The sequence below is a fragment of the Ranitomeya imitator genome, chromosome 2, assembly GCF_032444005.1.
Source record: "Ranitomeya imitator isolate aRanImi1 chromosome 2, aRanImi1.pri, whole genome shotgun sequence".
NCBI classification, from domain to species: Eukaryota; Metazoa; Chordata; class Amphibia; order Anura; family Dendrobatidae; genus Ranitomeya; species Ranitomeya imitator.
The window spans coordinates 639654568-639667632 of NC_091283.1; the positions used below are offsets into that span (position 1 = coordinate 639654568).

Sequence of the window (13065 nt, forward strand, 5' to 3'; positions counted from 1 at the left end):
TGAGGAGACCAATTTTTTGAGAACGGGGAGAGGAATATTGTCCCATTCTTGTCAGATATAGGATTCTTGCTGCTCAACAGTCCGGAGTCTTTTTTGCCTGATTTTTTTTTTGTTTCATTTTGCCTTGTGTTGGAAGGTCTGGACTGCAGGCAGCAAATCCATTCTGTTGTGGTGAATGAAGTACGTGGCTTTGTATTGTCTTGCTAAAATACGCAAGGCCTATCCTGATCTAGGCTTTGGCTGGATGAGAGAATACGTTTATTTATTTTACTTACGGTATGTACACGAGTATAAGCCAAGGCACCAATTTTGCCACGGAAAACTGGGTAAGCTTATCGACTCGAGTATAAGCCGGGTATGTATTCTATGTGTGGCTCCCCCCGTCCTGTCCTGCTCTGTGTGACTCCCCCCGTCCTGTCCTGCTCTTTGTGGCTCCCCCGTCCTGTCCTGCTGTGTGTGGCTCCCCCCGTCCTGTCCTACTCTGTGTGGCTCCCCCTGTTGTATGCATAGCTCCCCCCTCCCCTTTGTGTATGTATGGCTCGGCTCCCCCCGTCCCATCCTTGTATGCATGGCTCGGCTGCCCCGTCCCATCCTTGTATGCAATGCTCGGTTCCCCCGTCCCATGCTTGTATGCATGGCTCCCCCCGTCCTCCCCCATCATACTCGCCCTCTTTGCGCCATCGCTGTACGTCCCTGCGTCTCCGTTGTCCCAATGCAGCAGCTCTTCCTGTGCTGAGCGGTCACGTGGTATCGCTCATTAAGGTAATGAATATGCGCTCCACGCCTATGGGAGTGGAGACGCGTGCATATTCATTACCTTAATGAGCGGTACCACGTGACCGCTGAGCACAGGAAGCGCTGCCGCATCGGGACAACAGAGATGCAGGGACGTTCTGCGACGGCGCGAAGAGGGTGAGTATGATGTAACAGACGCCGGCTCCCCCTCCTCCCTTGGCTTTCTGGACAATGACTCGTGTATAAGCTGAGCGAGGCGTTTTCAGCACAAAAAAATGTGCTGAAAACCTCGGCTTATACATGAGTATGTACGGTATAGCCTTTCTGGATGAGTAAGCGGCCCATGCCATAAGCACTAATGCAACCGTGGTTTCCATGAAGAATTTCACATTTTTATTTATCTGACCACCGAACCATTTTCCCCTTTCTTTTCTCAGTCCATTGTTTTTTTTTTTTTATCAAATCTTTTTTTTTATTGATGAGAGAAAATATATAACAATATTGCAAGCCAGCCAATTGATACCATGTTTACAATTACATAATGGGCCATCACAGTATTGTTATCCATTAAATTTACACGCTATCCAATTTAAATAATCATCTTTGTCTCTTATTTATTAATCATTCTATAAATATAAATCAATAACTCTCACCATCCCCCCAGATAACATACCAGAGCAAACTACGTACATATTTCAATATAGTGCATATATCCTGGATTGACTGACATTCAAGAGTCGGCCTGGAACCTTATGACCTTAAGGAACCCCTTTGGCCATTACCTGGGAATACTGTAACATTCTAATCTGGAACCATTAACTGCCATAACCCATCTCTCATCAATGCACCAGACAGTAGGCCTGGAACTTTCAACTTGGGTCCCCATATATTTTCAGATTTCTTTATTGCTTTTCTCTTTCTATATACCCCCTTTCCAAGCATATGTTATAGTTTATTCTATTTATTAATTCATTGATTGACTGAGGCTGAGCATCCAACCAATGCAATGCAATTAGTTTGCGAGCTTGGTAAAGTATTCGTGATAATCCAATAGCTAACGGGAAATCAAAATCTGTCTACTCTCCCAGATACCGAAACACGCATATCTTGGGGTCTGCCTGAAGTTGCAACCCGAAAACCTTTGTATTAGGTCCAAGGTATTTGTCCAATATGAGCCCAAACATCTACATTCCCAAAACATGTGCATTAAATGCACGTCCTCTGCACCACATTTAGGGCATTCCACATTCATGAGGTATATCTGCGAGAGTCTCTGAAATTCGCATGGGGACAGTCTAGGAACGTGCTCCAATAACTTCTTTCACTGCTATTCCATAACCTGCCCCACATCCTATTCCCATTTTAGTTTTACTGTCCAATTATGGCCGCTGGAACGGGACTGCAGTAGTTGCAGCTACTAATGGGTCGAGTGCATAACTTTTTTGAAGGATGGGTGCTGCATCACCAAACTGAATCTTTAACACTTGCCTCTATTGTAAAAAGGAATCCCGGGAAAGTCCATACGCTGGTTGATGTTTATTGAAGCTCTTAAGTGTACCATTTTCTAGTAAATTTCAACACCATTTGTATTCCCTTCAGCTCCCATCCCCCAAACCCCTTTAATTTGCTCAACTTCACCAACTTATGATTACTCCATAACAGAGGAAATTTGGAACAACCGGCAATTCCCAATAATCTTTTCCCCATCCCACACCTTGTACATTAGTGCTAAAGTTGGTCTATCTCTGTCCCGGCAGCCCCCCTCTAAAATGTGAATAGGTGAAAAGCATTTCTCGTCTTCAAAGACCAGGCTTCCAACATTGCCCATAGAATCTCTTGTTTCCCAGCCTTGAAAATGCTACATCTGTGAAGCTTAGTTGCATTACGCTTACACCAAATTAGTTTTCGAAGCAATGTCTCTACTGTATGAAATCTGGGAGGAGGGATCCAGCATACGGAATTATGTAGCAAATATAACAGTTGTACCAAAGACTATTTTTCCCCAGTTAATTTTGCATTTCTGTGCGGTCGCCCCACACTTCAAATCGCCGCATGCGGACGCATCCACATACAACGCACGTCCCTGTGTACCCAATGTTAAAGATAGGTACGCAGGGCAATGCAGGACACATGAAGAAGTAGGCAGGGCTTCAAGGAGGAAGAAGGGAGGAAGTATCCAGCCATCCGCAGCCCCCCCCCCCCCCCCGACCGCAAATGTGAAACTAGCCTTAATTTAGATGTAATCTGTCCTCTATCATATGTGTTTCTGACATGCAGAATATAACAGGCTGATATTGGCGTAACCAATCAAACATCGCCCCCCCTTCCCTTATCACCCCCTGCCCCAATCCTCTAACATTCCATGCCACAGTGTTAACTATATTCGCCATTCCCATAAATGAGGCAATACTTGACAACATAACTCCCGACTCTCAAATGTACCCTCCCATATATTGTCACAATTTCCAAATTTTTTCTGATATTTTGTCATTTCTCTGGTAAATAACCTTCTTTTTAAAACCAAAATGTCACGGTGATGTAAAATGTCATATTGTGGGATTAGTACACTGCACCTTCGACCCCCTTCCCCCTTCCCCCTGCACTCGCACATACCACAAACAAAGCCCTATGGCAGATACACTGTGCATCTTGATACTAATGTGTGAGCAGGGTGTGGCTTTTAAAATGCAGATGACCAATCGCATCTAGCCACTCGTTCGCCCCCCCTTTCTCGCTCAGGAATGCCTTTGTTAGATGGACTCAAAAACGTAAATTCTGAGAAAAGCAGTGCATATCATTACTCAGTCTGCTCAGTGATGTCATGACAGAGGAGATATCTTCACCCTTGCTGAGTTGGGAGTTAGTTTTTCAGTCTTGGTCCAGGAAGCGAGCTAACACCAGCTCGGCAAAGCTGTTCTATGCATCTGGATGTATTTATCCTCCTAAGCCACAGGCCAGACAAGATGATACCATGACATAACAACCTGTAAGTGTTCTCTCCTATTTTAATCCTCATTTTATTTGTAATTGCATCGTACACATGATTCCATCTTTATATATATTATATCTTTTTAATACTTAGGCAGTATTTACAAACTTTTGATGGTGTAAAATATATAATTTACTAGCTGTCTCTTCCTGCTCTATGAACGAACTGTATCTTCCTCTGAGGTGAATTACGCTACTGATTTGGGTGGGCTCCGTACCCATTAACCTTTGGTGGAATCGGAGCTGGTGGCAGCGACTTTGTCCTGTGCGATTGGGCTTCTTTGCAGCGACCGGCGGCGTTGATAATTATTGTTTCTGCCTGTGTGGAAGTAGTTGTATTGCCCTCGATGTAGCATGCCCAATAGCCAGTACATAGCAGGCAGCCTTTCAGGTGACTACCCTAGGTGCAGTATCTAACCTGACCTGAGGGTAAGGGGGGCACCAGAGAGCTGCAAGTTCCAAAGCGGAAGTGGAATATAGATAAATCCCCTTCAGAAGGAACTAGGGGCAATCAAACAACCCCGGATCGAGACAAATTGGTGTGAGTAGTGGGGATGATAAAGATATCCTCCCTGGCATCCCTGATATATTGTTGGGATCCGTGACATATTGTTGGCAGTACGGTATGAACCGTGACACAAAAGTTACACTTAAATCTCCCAACCAGTGAAAGGCAGGGCTATTAATTAGCCTGAATTTGGAGCATATGACCAATGTCCTTTTCCTATTAAGATATAGAAATCCCACAGAACTTAAATCCCCCTAGTTACAAGGGCTCCATACATCAGACCAGATCTGAACTAGCCAGATCTTTAACCGCTTCATGCCACAGCCCTTTTTCTTTTGTTTGTTTTTTGCTCCCCTGCTTCCCAGAGCCATGCATTTTTTATTTTTACATCAATATGGCCATGTGAGGGCTTGTTTTTTTGTGGGACAAGTTCTACTTTTGAAAGACCCCATTAGTTTTACCATATCGTGTACTGAAAAACGGGAAAAAAAATCCAAGTGCGCTGATACATAAAATGAGAATAATGGGGATAGAGGAAAATATGTGTAAGTGGGTTAAGAGTTGCTTCAGGGATAAGAAACAAAGGGTGGTTATTATTAGAGCACACTCGGACTGGGTCGCGGTTAGCAGTGGGGTACCACAGGGGTCAGCATTGGGTCCTCTTCTTTTTAACATATTTATTAATGACCTTGTAGGGGGCATTCAGAGTGGAATTTCAATATTTGCAGATGACACTGAACTCAGGATGATTTATGTAAACTAGAGGCTTGGGCTGATAAATGGCAAATGAGCTTTAATGGGGATAAATGTAATGCCATGCACTTGGGTAGAAGTAATAAGATGTATAACTATGTGCTTAATTCTAAAACTCTGGGCAAAACCGCCAATGAAAAAGACCTGGGTGTATGGGTGGATGACAAACTCACATTTAGTGGCCAGTGTCAGGCAGCTGCTACAAAGGCAAATAAAATAATGGGATGCATTAAAAGAGGCATAGATGCTCATGAGGAAGACATAATTTTACCTCTATATAAGTCACTAGTTTGACCACACTTAGAATACTGTGTACAGATCTGGTCTCCTGTGTATAAGAAAGACATAGCTGAACTAGAGCGGGTGCAGAGAAGAGCGACTAAGGTTATTAGAGGACAGGGGGGACTGCAATACCAAGATAGGTTATTACACTTGGGGCTATTTAGTTTGGAAAAATGAAGACTAAGGGGTGATCTTATTTTAATGTATAAATATATGAGGGGACAGTACAAAGACCTTTCTGATTATCTTTTTAACCATAGACCTGAGACAGGGACAAGGGGGCAAGAAGGAAAGAAGGTTTAAGCATAATAACAGATGCAGATTCTTTACTGTAAGAGCAGTGAGACTATGGAACTCTCTGCCGTATGATGTTGTAATGAGTGATTCATTACTTAAATTTAAGAGGGGACTTGATGCCTTTCTGGAAAAGTATAATGTTACAGGGTATATACACTGGATTCCTTGATAGGGCGTTGATCCAGGGAACTAGTCTGATTGCCGTATGTGGAGTCGGGAAGGAATTTTTTTCTCCAGTGTGGAGCTTACTCTTTGCCACATGGTTTTTTTTTTGCCTTCCTCTGGATCAACATGTTAGGGCATGTTAGGTTAGGCTATGGGTTGAGCTAGATGGACTTAAACTCTTCCTTCAACCTTAATAACTATGTTACTCTGAAATTGCAAAAAAAAAAGTGCAATTCCACTATTTATTTATTTTTTTACCACGTTCACAAAATGCTAAAACTGACCTTCTAAAACTGATTCTCCAGGTCATTACAAGTTCATAGGTACAAAACATGTATAGGTTCTTTTTTTATTTACACGGTGGAAAAAAATCCAAAGTTTTGTTAAAAAAAAAAAAAAAAAAGTGCATTATTTTCCGCAATGATTAGGTGGGCAATGATAGCCAGAGAGAGGGACTGGAGGACGTTATGAGGATTAGAATCACTGGTGTAGATTGTAAGGTGAGACAAATCGAGGAGCCTGGTATCCTCTTTTGTGACCCGTTCAAAGAGAGAACCTGAACTTGATGATGTTCGGGAGGGAAGAGGATCCATGATATTGAGAGATTAAGAAAAAATTTCCAGTCAGATATGGTCAGTTTTCTCTTATAAATAATTGACCATATCGTCGGTACTGAGGTTGGTTACAGGGGCCTGCACTTTAGGATTAAGGGCTCTTTCAGACATCCATGATCATTGGTCCAATCTTGTTCACAGTGCACTGACTGGCCACGCGTGGTGGCACCCATTGTCTAATAAATGTGTAAGCAAAGGAAAACAGGGTAGGGGAAAAAATCAGCTCACCAGTTTGAAGCAGAAGTCCTTGTGTGCAAGTTTGCTCAGGAACAAAAGTCTTGATTGACTCAGAATGAAATTCACGCAAGGATGTGGCTGGATCAGAGGCGTTGTCCACAACAGAAAAAAAAGGGGAAGTAAATCTCCTCCAGCGTGAAACTTGGATAAAAATTAAATTTATTTAGACATCCATTAAAATCCTTGTTTCATAGTGGTACAGCAAATGATGGGGTACATGATACCCCATCATTTGCTGTACCACTATGAAACAAGGATTTTAATGGATTTGTCTAAATAAATTGAACTTTTATCCAAGTTTCACGCTGGAGATTTACTTCCTCCTTTTTTTTTCCATTACCTAATAAAGGTGTTTTCTTTACTGTTCCGTGTCCCATACTCTTTCCTTGACCAATGTCCGGTGTTCTCGTCTTGGTTCTTCTTTCTGTTTGTATGTAAGGGATGCAGCTACATGAGGGCAATTTCCAGTGTTTTACAGTGTTTTAAAGTTGAGTAGGGAGAAGAGAGGGAGTATAGTGGGGCCAATGATGACTGCAAATTCTTAATAAGCTGCTGGGTATTGATGGCACGTAGATATTTGTATGTGTAGTATGTAAGGATGGCCTTAGTGAGGTGACAAATTTTGACACAGCTGATCAGTGGTGGTAGAGTGGAGTTAATAAGATCATACACTAAGCAGATACATTTTTTCCCATTTTCATGTGTTGGATGGAGGGTTAGTAAGTTGTGAAAAGCCTATACATGATGTTAGCGATAGATGATGAATGGCAAATGGGGAGAGTGGATTATTAGTAAGGATGTTAAAGTCCTCCATATTAAGAGTAATAATGTCTCAAGGTAGAAAGTGAGAAAGCCAGGTTGCAAAGTGATCTAGGAATTAGTGGGACTGGCCATGAGGTAGTACACAACTGAGAGAAGGGGGTGGGAAGTTCTGACTTTGTTAACTTCAAGAGAAGGGAAGATAAGCGAGGGTACTGGGAGAGATGACCTGAAAATCACACCTCCACCTTGTTCTTGCTTCTATGGGCATGTGAAAAATGTAGGCCGTATATGAGAAAGCAGTATACAGACAATTACCTTACAAAAAGAATCAGCTGTAAATATTTCCCTGCCTGTTTTAAGCAATGTTTTACTCAAAGAAAGAATCAGATGTGATCCTGTGCTGTAATGTCTGTGTACTCTTTTGCTTCCTCTCCTAGCCAGGAACTGTTATGATCTGACCACGGTCAGACACAGCCGTTACACAATACACTGCTAGGGCAGATTTATAAGATTATCTCAGCACAGGGACATTTTTTTAAAACCCATCCAATTCTGAAACGTATTTTTATTCCCAGATCGAGTGTTTTAAAATGTACTTTGTTCGTGAAACAAGCCTTTTAAAGCACCACTAATATAAGTTCTTACCTTAGTATTATACATACCAACCGCTATCTTTTTGTAAATGTTTTGGAGTGGCCTAGTCAAAGCCCAGACTTTAATCCAATTGAGAATCTGTGATCAGACTTGAAGATTGCTGTTCACCAGAGGAACCATCTAACTTGAAGGAGCTGGAACAGTTTTGCATCCCAGTGGCAAGATGTGGAAAGCTTATAGAGACTTAACCAAACTGACTTGCAGATGTTATTACAGAAAAAGGAGGCTCTACATAGTACTGACTTAAGGGGGAGAATACCTATGCACACTGAAGTTTTCAGTACTTTTGTCCTGTTTGTTGTTTGATTCACAATATAAAAAGAAAACCAAATGTTCAGTTGTAAGCATATTCTTTACATAAACTGATGCAAAACCACAAACAAGTGACATTCCTGGTTGTGAGGTAGTAAAACACTGTATAAGATTATCTCAGTACAAGAAAAAAATGTAAACGCATCCAATTGTGGAACTTATTTTTATTCCCAGATATAGTGTTTAAAATGTACTTTGTTTGTGAAACAACCCTTTTAAAGCACCACAAATTTAAGTTCTCTGCCCCTAGTATTATATATACAGCTGCTATCATTTTCTGTTATCTGTGCCGCTCTGGTCGAACTTTTGCAAGCTCTCATTGGTGGGGGTCTTTATGAAAATGGTGCCAGCACATGTGATTATCAACCTCTGGCGGTTTTCAGGAAAATGTCACCGAAAATGGTGCATGTACCCTTCCAGCACATTTTCCTGAAGACCGCCGGTGGTCCATCTGCACATGTGCCAGCACCATTTTCATAGAGACCGCCACCAGCAAGAATGCCACCAAGAGCTAACACTGTGCCAGTGCAACATTTAAATGAATGTATGATGATGAATGCAACACAGGCAGTGGAGGGTCCGTGGTTGATCCCTCTGAGCTGCCCACAAGTCTCGCCCCGAAGGACCGAGGAAACCAAAATTTATCATGATGATTTAACGAATACCAGGCTACAGATTTTTACTCTAAAGGTATGCATTACATCAATATGTCGGCGTCATTCTTCCCATACCTTTAGTTTTAACATGGATGATCCTGATGACAAGTTCTCTTCAACAAAACATCATGTCAACATAAAAACAGAGTGTTAGAGTTGGAAGGGACCTCCCAGGGTCATTGTGTCCAACCCCATGCTCAATGCAGGATTCACTAAACCATCTCAGACAGATGTCTTTCCAGCCTCTGTTTGATGACTTCCATTGAGGAGGAACTTGCCACCTCTGGGTAGAAGCCTGTTCCACTCATTGATCACCCTCACTGCCATAAAGTGTTTTCTAATATCTAATCTGCATTTTCTCCCTTTCAGATTAATTCCAGTGTTTACCGTATTTCCATATGCAAATGAGAATAAGAATGATCCCTCTAAACTGTGACATCCTTTCAGATATTTGATCACTGCTATTAAGTCCCCTCGTCTTCTTTGTTGCAAGCTAAACATTCCCAGATCCTTTAATCGGTCCTCGTAGGACATACTTTGCAGTCTGCTCACCATCCTGGTAGCTCTTCACATTCACATTGCTAAGGTGTTTTGAACTCTTCTTACTCATTGCATCTCCAATGATGGCACTGGTGGGCATGTAACTTAGATAAGTAATGTCTCTTCATGTTGTGGATGGTAAACCTAAAGAGTGATATTCTTTTTTTTTTTTTTTCCCTCCCCAGATTTTCCTAACTATGCTACAACTGGAAAACCTCAAAGAACCAATATGAAGGAGAAAGAGTTTACATGCCCAATATGCTTGAAGTCTTTTAAATATAACTCCAAACTTTTAAGACACCAGATTATCCACACAGGGAGAAAACCGTACAGATGTTCTGAATGCCATAAATCCTTTATTTGTAACGCAGATTTAACTCGACATCAGAAGGTCCACACAGGAGAGAAACCATTCATTTGTCCTGAATGTGGTAAAAGTTTCAGTCTGGAATGGAACCTTACTAAACACCTGGGCACTCATATAGAAGAGAGATCCTTTAAATGTTCTCTGTGTACAAAATGTTTTCCTACTAACATTGCTCTTCAAACCCATCGGAAAATTCACAGTAAAGACTGTTTATTGTCTTGCAGTGAATGTGGAAAAACTTTCATGACTAAATCACAGCTCCTTCGTCACCACAAAGTTCACACCGGAGAAAAGCCATACCTGTGCACTGTATGTGGAAAGTCTTTTGCTCTTAAACATCACCTTGGCAGACACCTTAAAATCCACAAGGCTGCAAAGCCATATTCTTGCTGGGAATATGGGAAAACATATGTTAGTAAATCATCCCTTGCTGTACATCAGCGCATACCCATGGCTCAGAATTTACCTCAATGCACTGAATGTGGAAAGATTTTTAAGAATCAAGCAAATCTTGTTGATCATCAAACAATCCACACTGGGGAAAAAATGGCGTTCTGTCATAAATGTGGGACAGCTTTTAGGACCAAATCAGAGCTTTCTGCGCACAAAAGACAGACAAAACTGTACTCTTGTTCCTGCAATATGTCATTAGTAAGCCAAGATAAACTTGAGCATCATCCTAAAATAAACCCAATGGATAAGCCTTATTTCTGCTTACAGTGTAACAGGTCTTTCTTCACGGAAGGAGGGTTGGAGAAACATCAAAATGTGCACTCAGGAGATTGGCCTTATACTTGCTCAGAGTGTAGTAAGACTTTTTGTACAAAAGGCGACCTAACAAAACATCATAAAGTTCACACAAGGGTCCGATCATATTTCTGCTTAGAATGTAGCAAGACTTTTAGTACCAAGCGTGACCTAACAAAACATCATAGAGTTCACACAGGGGAGAGGCATAATGACTGCTCAGAGTGTAGCAAAAATGTTAGTACTAAGAGTGAACTAACAAAACATCAAAGAGTTCACACAGATGAGGCCTTATAGCTGCTCAGAGTGTGACAAGTGCTTTGTTAGAAAGGGCCATCTGAAAAGCCATTAAAGAATTCACACAGGGGAGAAGCCATATAGCTGCTCAGTGTGACAAGTGCCTTCTGAAAAAGAGCAACCTCTCAAGACATCATGGAGTTCACACAGGAGACTGGCTTTATTCCTGATAGGAGTGTAGCAAGACTTTTTGTACCATGAATGAACTCTAAACATCATAGCTCAGGAGAGAGGCCATATAGCTGCCAAGAGCAATTTGAAGAACCACTCACTGTAGAGTTCATATGAGAGAGGCCCTATAGCTGCAGAGTGTGACAATTGCTTTGTTAAATAAGCACTCCCATCAGTTTTTCTCCTACTAATATGTTGTAATCATATTACATAGCAGTGTGCACTTACAATTGCTCATTTTGCCCTTCTACCAAATTAATTCATCAGTCTTCTCTGCTCTATGTAAAAATAGAAAGTCTCTTGTCCCTGCAAAATTCGACCCCTTCTTCAACTCCTGAACAGCTGCTCAGTCCCTCTTTCTGCCATTGACTTCTGCAGTGACTCATGACCTTGATTGACCTCCTCTTTCCACATAGAGCTCAGAAGGATTCAGCTCATCCGTTTTTAATCACGTGATGTCAGACCTAATGGAAAAGAGAAGAATTAGCTGGGTAGAAAGATGAAATGAGCAATTGTAAGTATAGCGGTATAGAATGCCCTATTATATGATTTCAATATATTAAAAGGATAACAAATTTGATGGGAGTGTTTCTTTAAGCATGGCAACCTCACAAAGCATTTAGAGTTCACAGCGAGGAGAAACCATATTGATGACCATGAGTGTGAAAGTCTTTGATTTCTAGGAAAAGCTGGATGCCAAGGCTGGATGCCAAGAAACTTGATTATACAAAACTATTATAATGGAATTAATGAAATCCTATACAAATGTTTTTTTGTTTGTTTTTTTAAGAGTAATATATAGGTCCTATGTGTAAGTGGCCTAATTTTATTTACAAATTGTATATATCTAGTAAGGTATAAAAGTTAAAAGAAAAAAAATAATATATTGAGCCACTGTTATCTGTGGTACAATAAAGATTTATGTTTCCATTGCTTTAGGTATTTCATTCATGCAGCTCATTACAAGGTGCAAGGTAGACAACATAGAGAACAAAAACGGCTGGCAGATCTGACAGATTTTCTGCCCACATTGAGCACTGAAATTAAAGTGCAGTACAATATATGTTTTATGGAGTTTTCAAAACCCTAATCCTATGTAATGCATCTTTCTAAGATTTCACATTTGAACATGTGGTTAATATACTGTAATATTGTTTTACTGCAGGAAACATCTGTGCCGCTTTTACCTCTTAACGACCAATGACTGACATAGCACGTCGTGAGCCGGTGTCAGTTCCCACATCATGACGTGTTATAGCCATCGTGCATTTAAACTGTCACTGTGTGAAAACACACAGCGACAGCTCCGTGTCGACAGCTGAGCTGCACGGGCAGAGATGAAGGGACCCATTTCATCAGTCCTCACTCTCTGATCGCTGTAATCAGTCAGTCAGTCTGACCGATCACAACATGATTGTGCGGGAGGTGCTGAAGTATTAGCCCTTCCCTGCAAGATCGGTGCTTGAACTTGGTGCAGCTGACAACCGAGCTTCTGCGGTAACAGCCTGGGCCAGTGCCTGCACCGCCCCTGGCTGATTCACCCTCCAGATGCAGTGATTGATGGCGATCACAACATTTGGAGGGTTGTGAGAGTAAGCAGGCTCCCTCACTCACCCCCATCAGCACCCCCGTGATGAAATCATGGGGAGCCAATGGTTGTCATCACACCTAGAGGTCAAACAATGAGCTCCTGTTGCTAGTTATGGTGGCCTGTTAGACCCATCCATAGGCAGGGTGCAACAGAAGAACTGCCTGTGTAGTAACATAGGTCTCATGCATTGCAGTACATCTGAATAATCAGACTACTAATAGTTAATGTCCTATAGAGGGAATAAGTAAAAAAAAAAGTTATGATTGAAAAAATTATTTAAAAAAACAAAATGAAGAAAAAAATATTGCACCAATAAATAAACATTTATGTAAAAACAAAACTCAATAAAGTACACATTTGGTATTGCCGCATCCGGCAAGACCCTACCC

At 41.5% G+C, this 13065-nt stretch overlaps 1 protein-coding gene across 2 annotated transcripts in view; it reads left to right on the forward strand.

Annotated features, from left to right (window-relative positions):
- Positions 1 to 12018, forward strand: part of LOC138665360 (zinc finger protein 345-like) — a 63409-nt gene extending 51391 nt beyond the window's left edge. The window contains exon 6 of one of the 2 annotated variants that reach the window (XM_069752769.1): positions 9689 to 12018. In XM_069752769.1, coding sequence (XP_069608870.1) covers positions 9689 to 10914 — 1226 coding nt within the window. In that variant the 3' untranslated portion in view covers positions 10915 to 12018. The remainder of the gene's footprint in view (positions 1 to 9688) is intronic. The other variant, XM_069752768.1, reaches the window with a different exon arrangement.
- The last annotated feature ends 1047 nt before the right edge of the window (positions 12019 to 13065 follow it).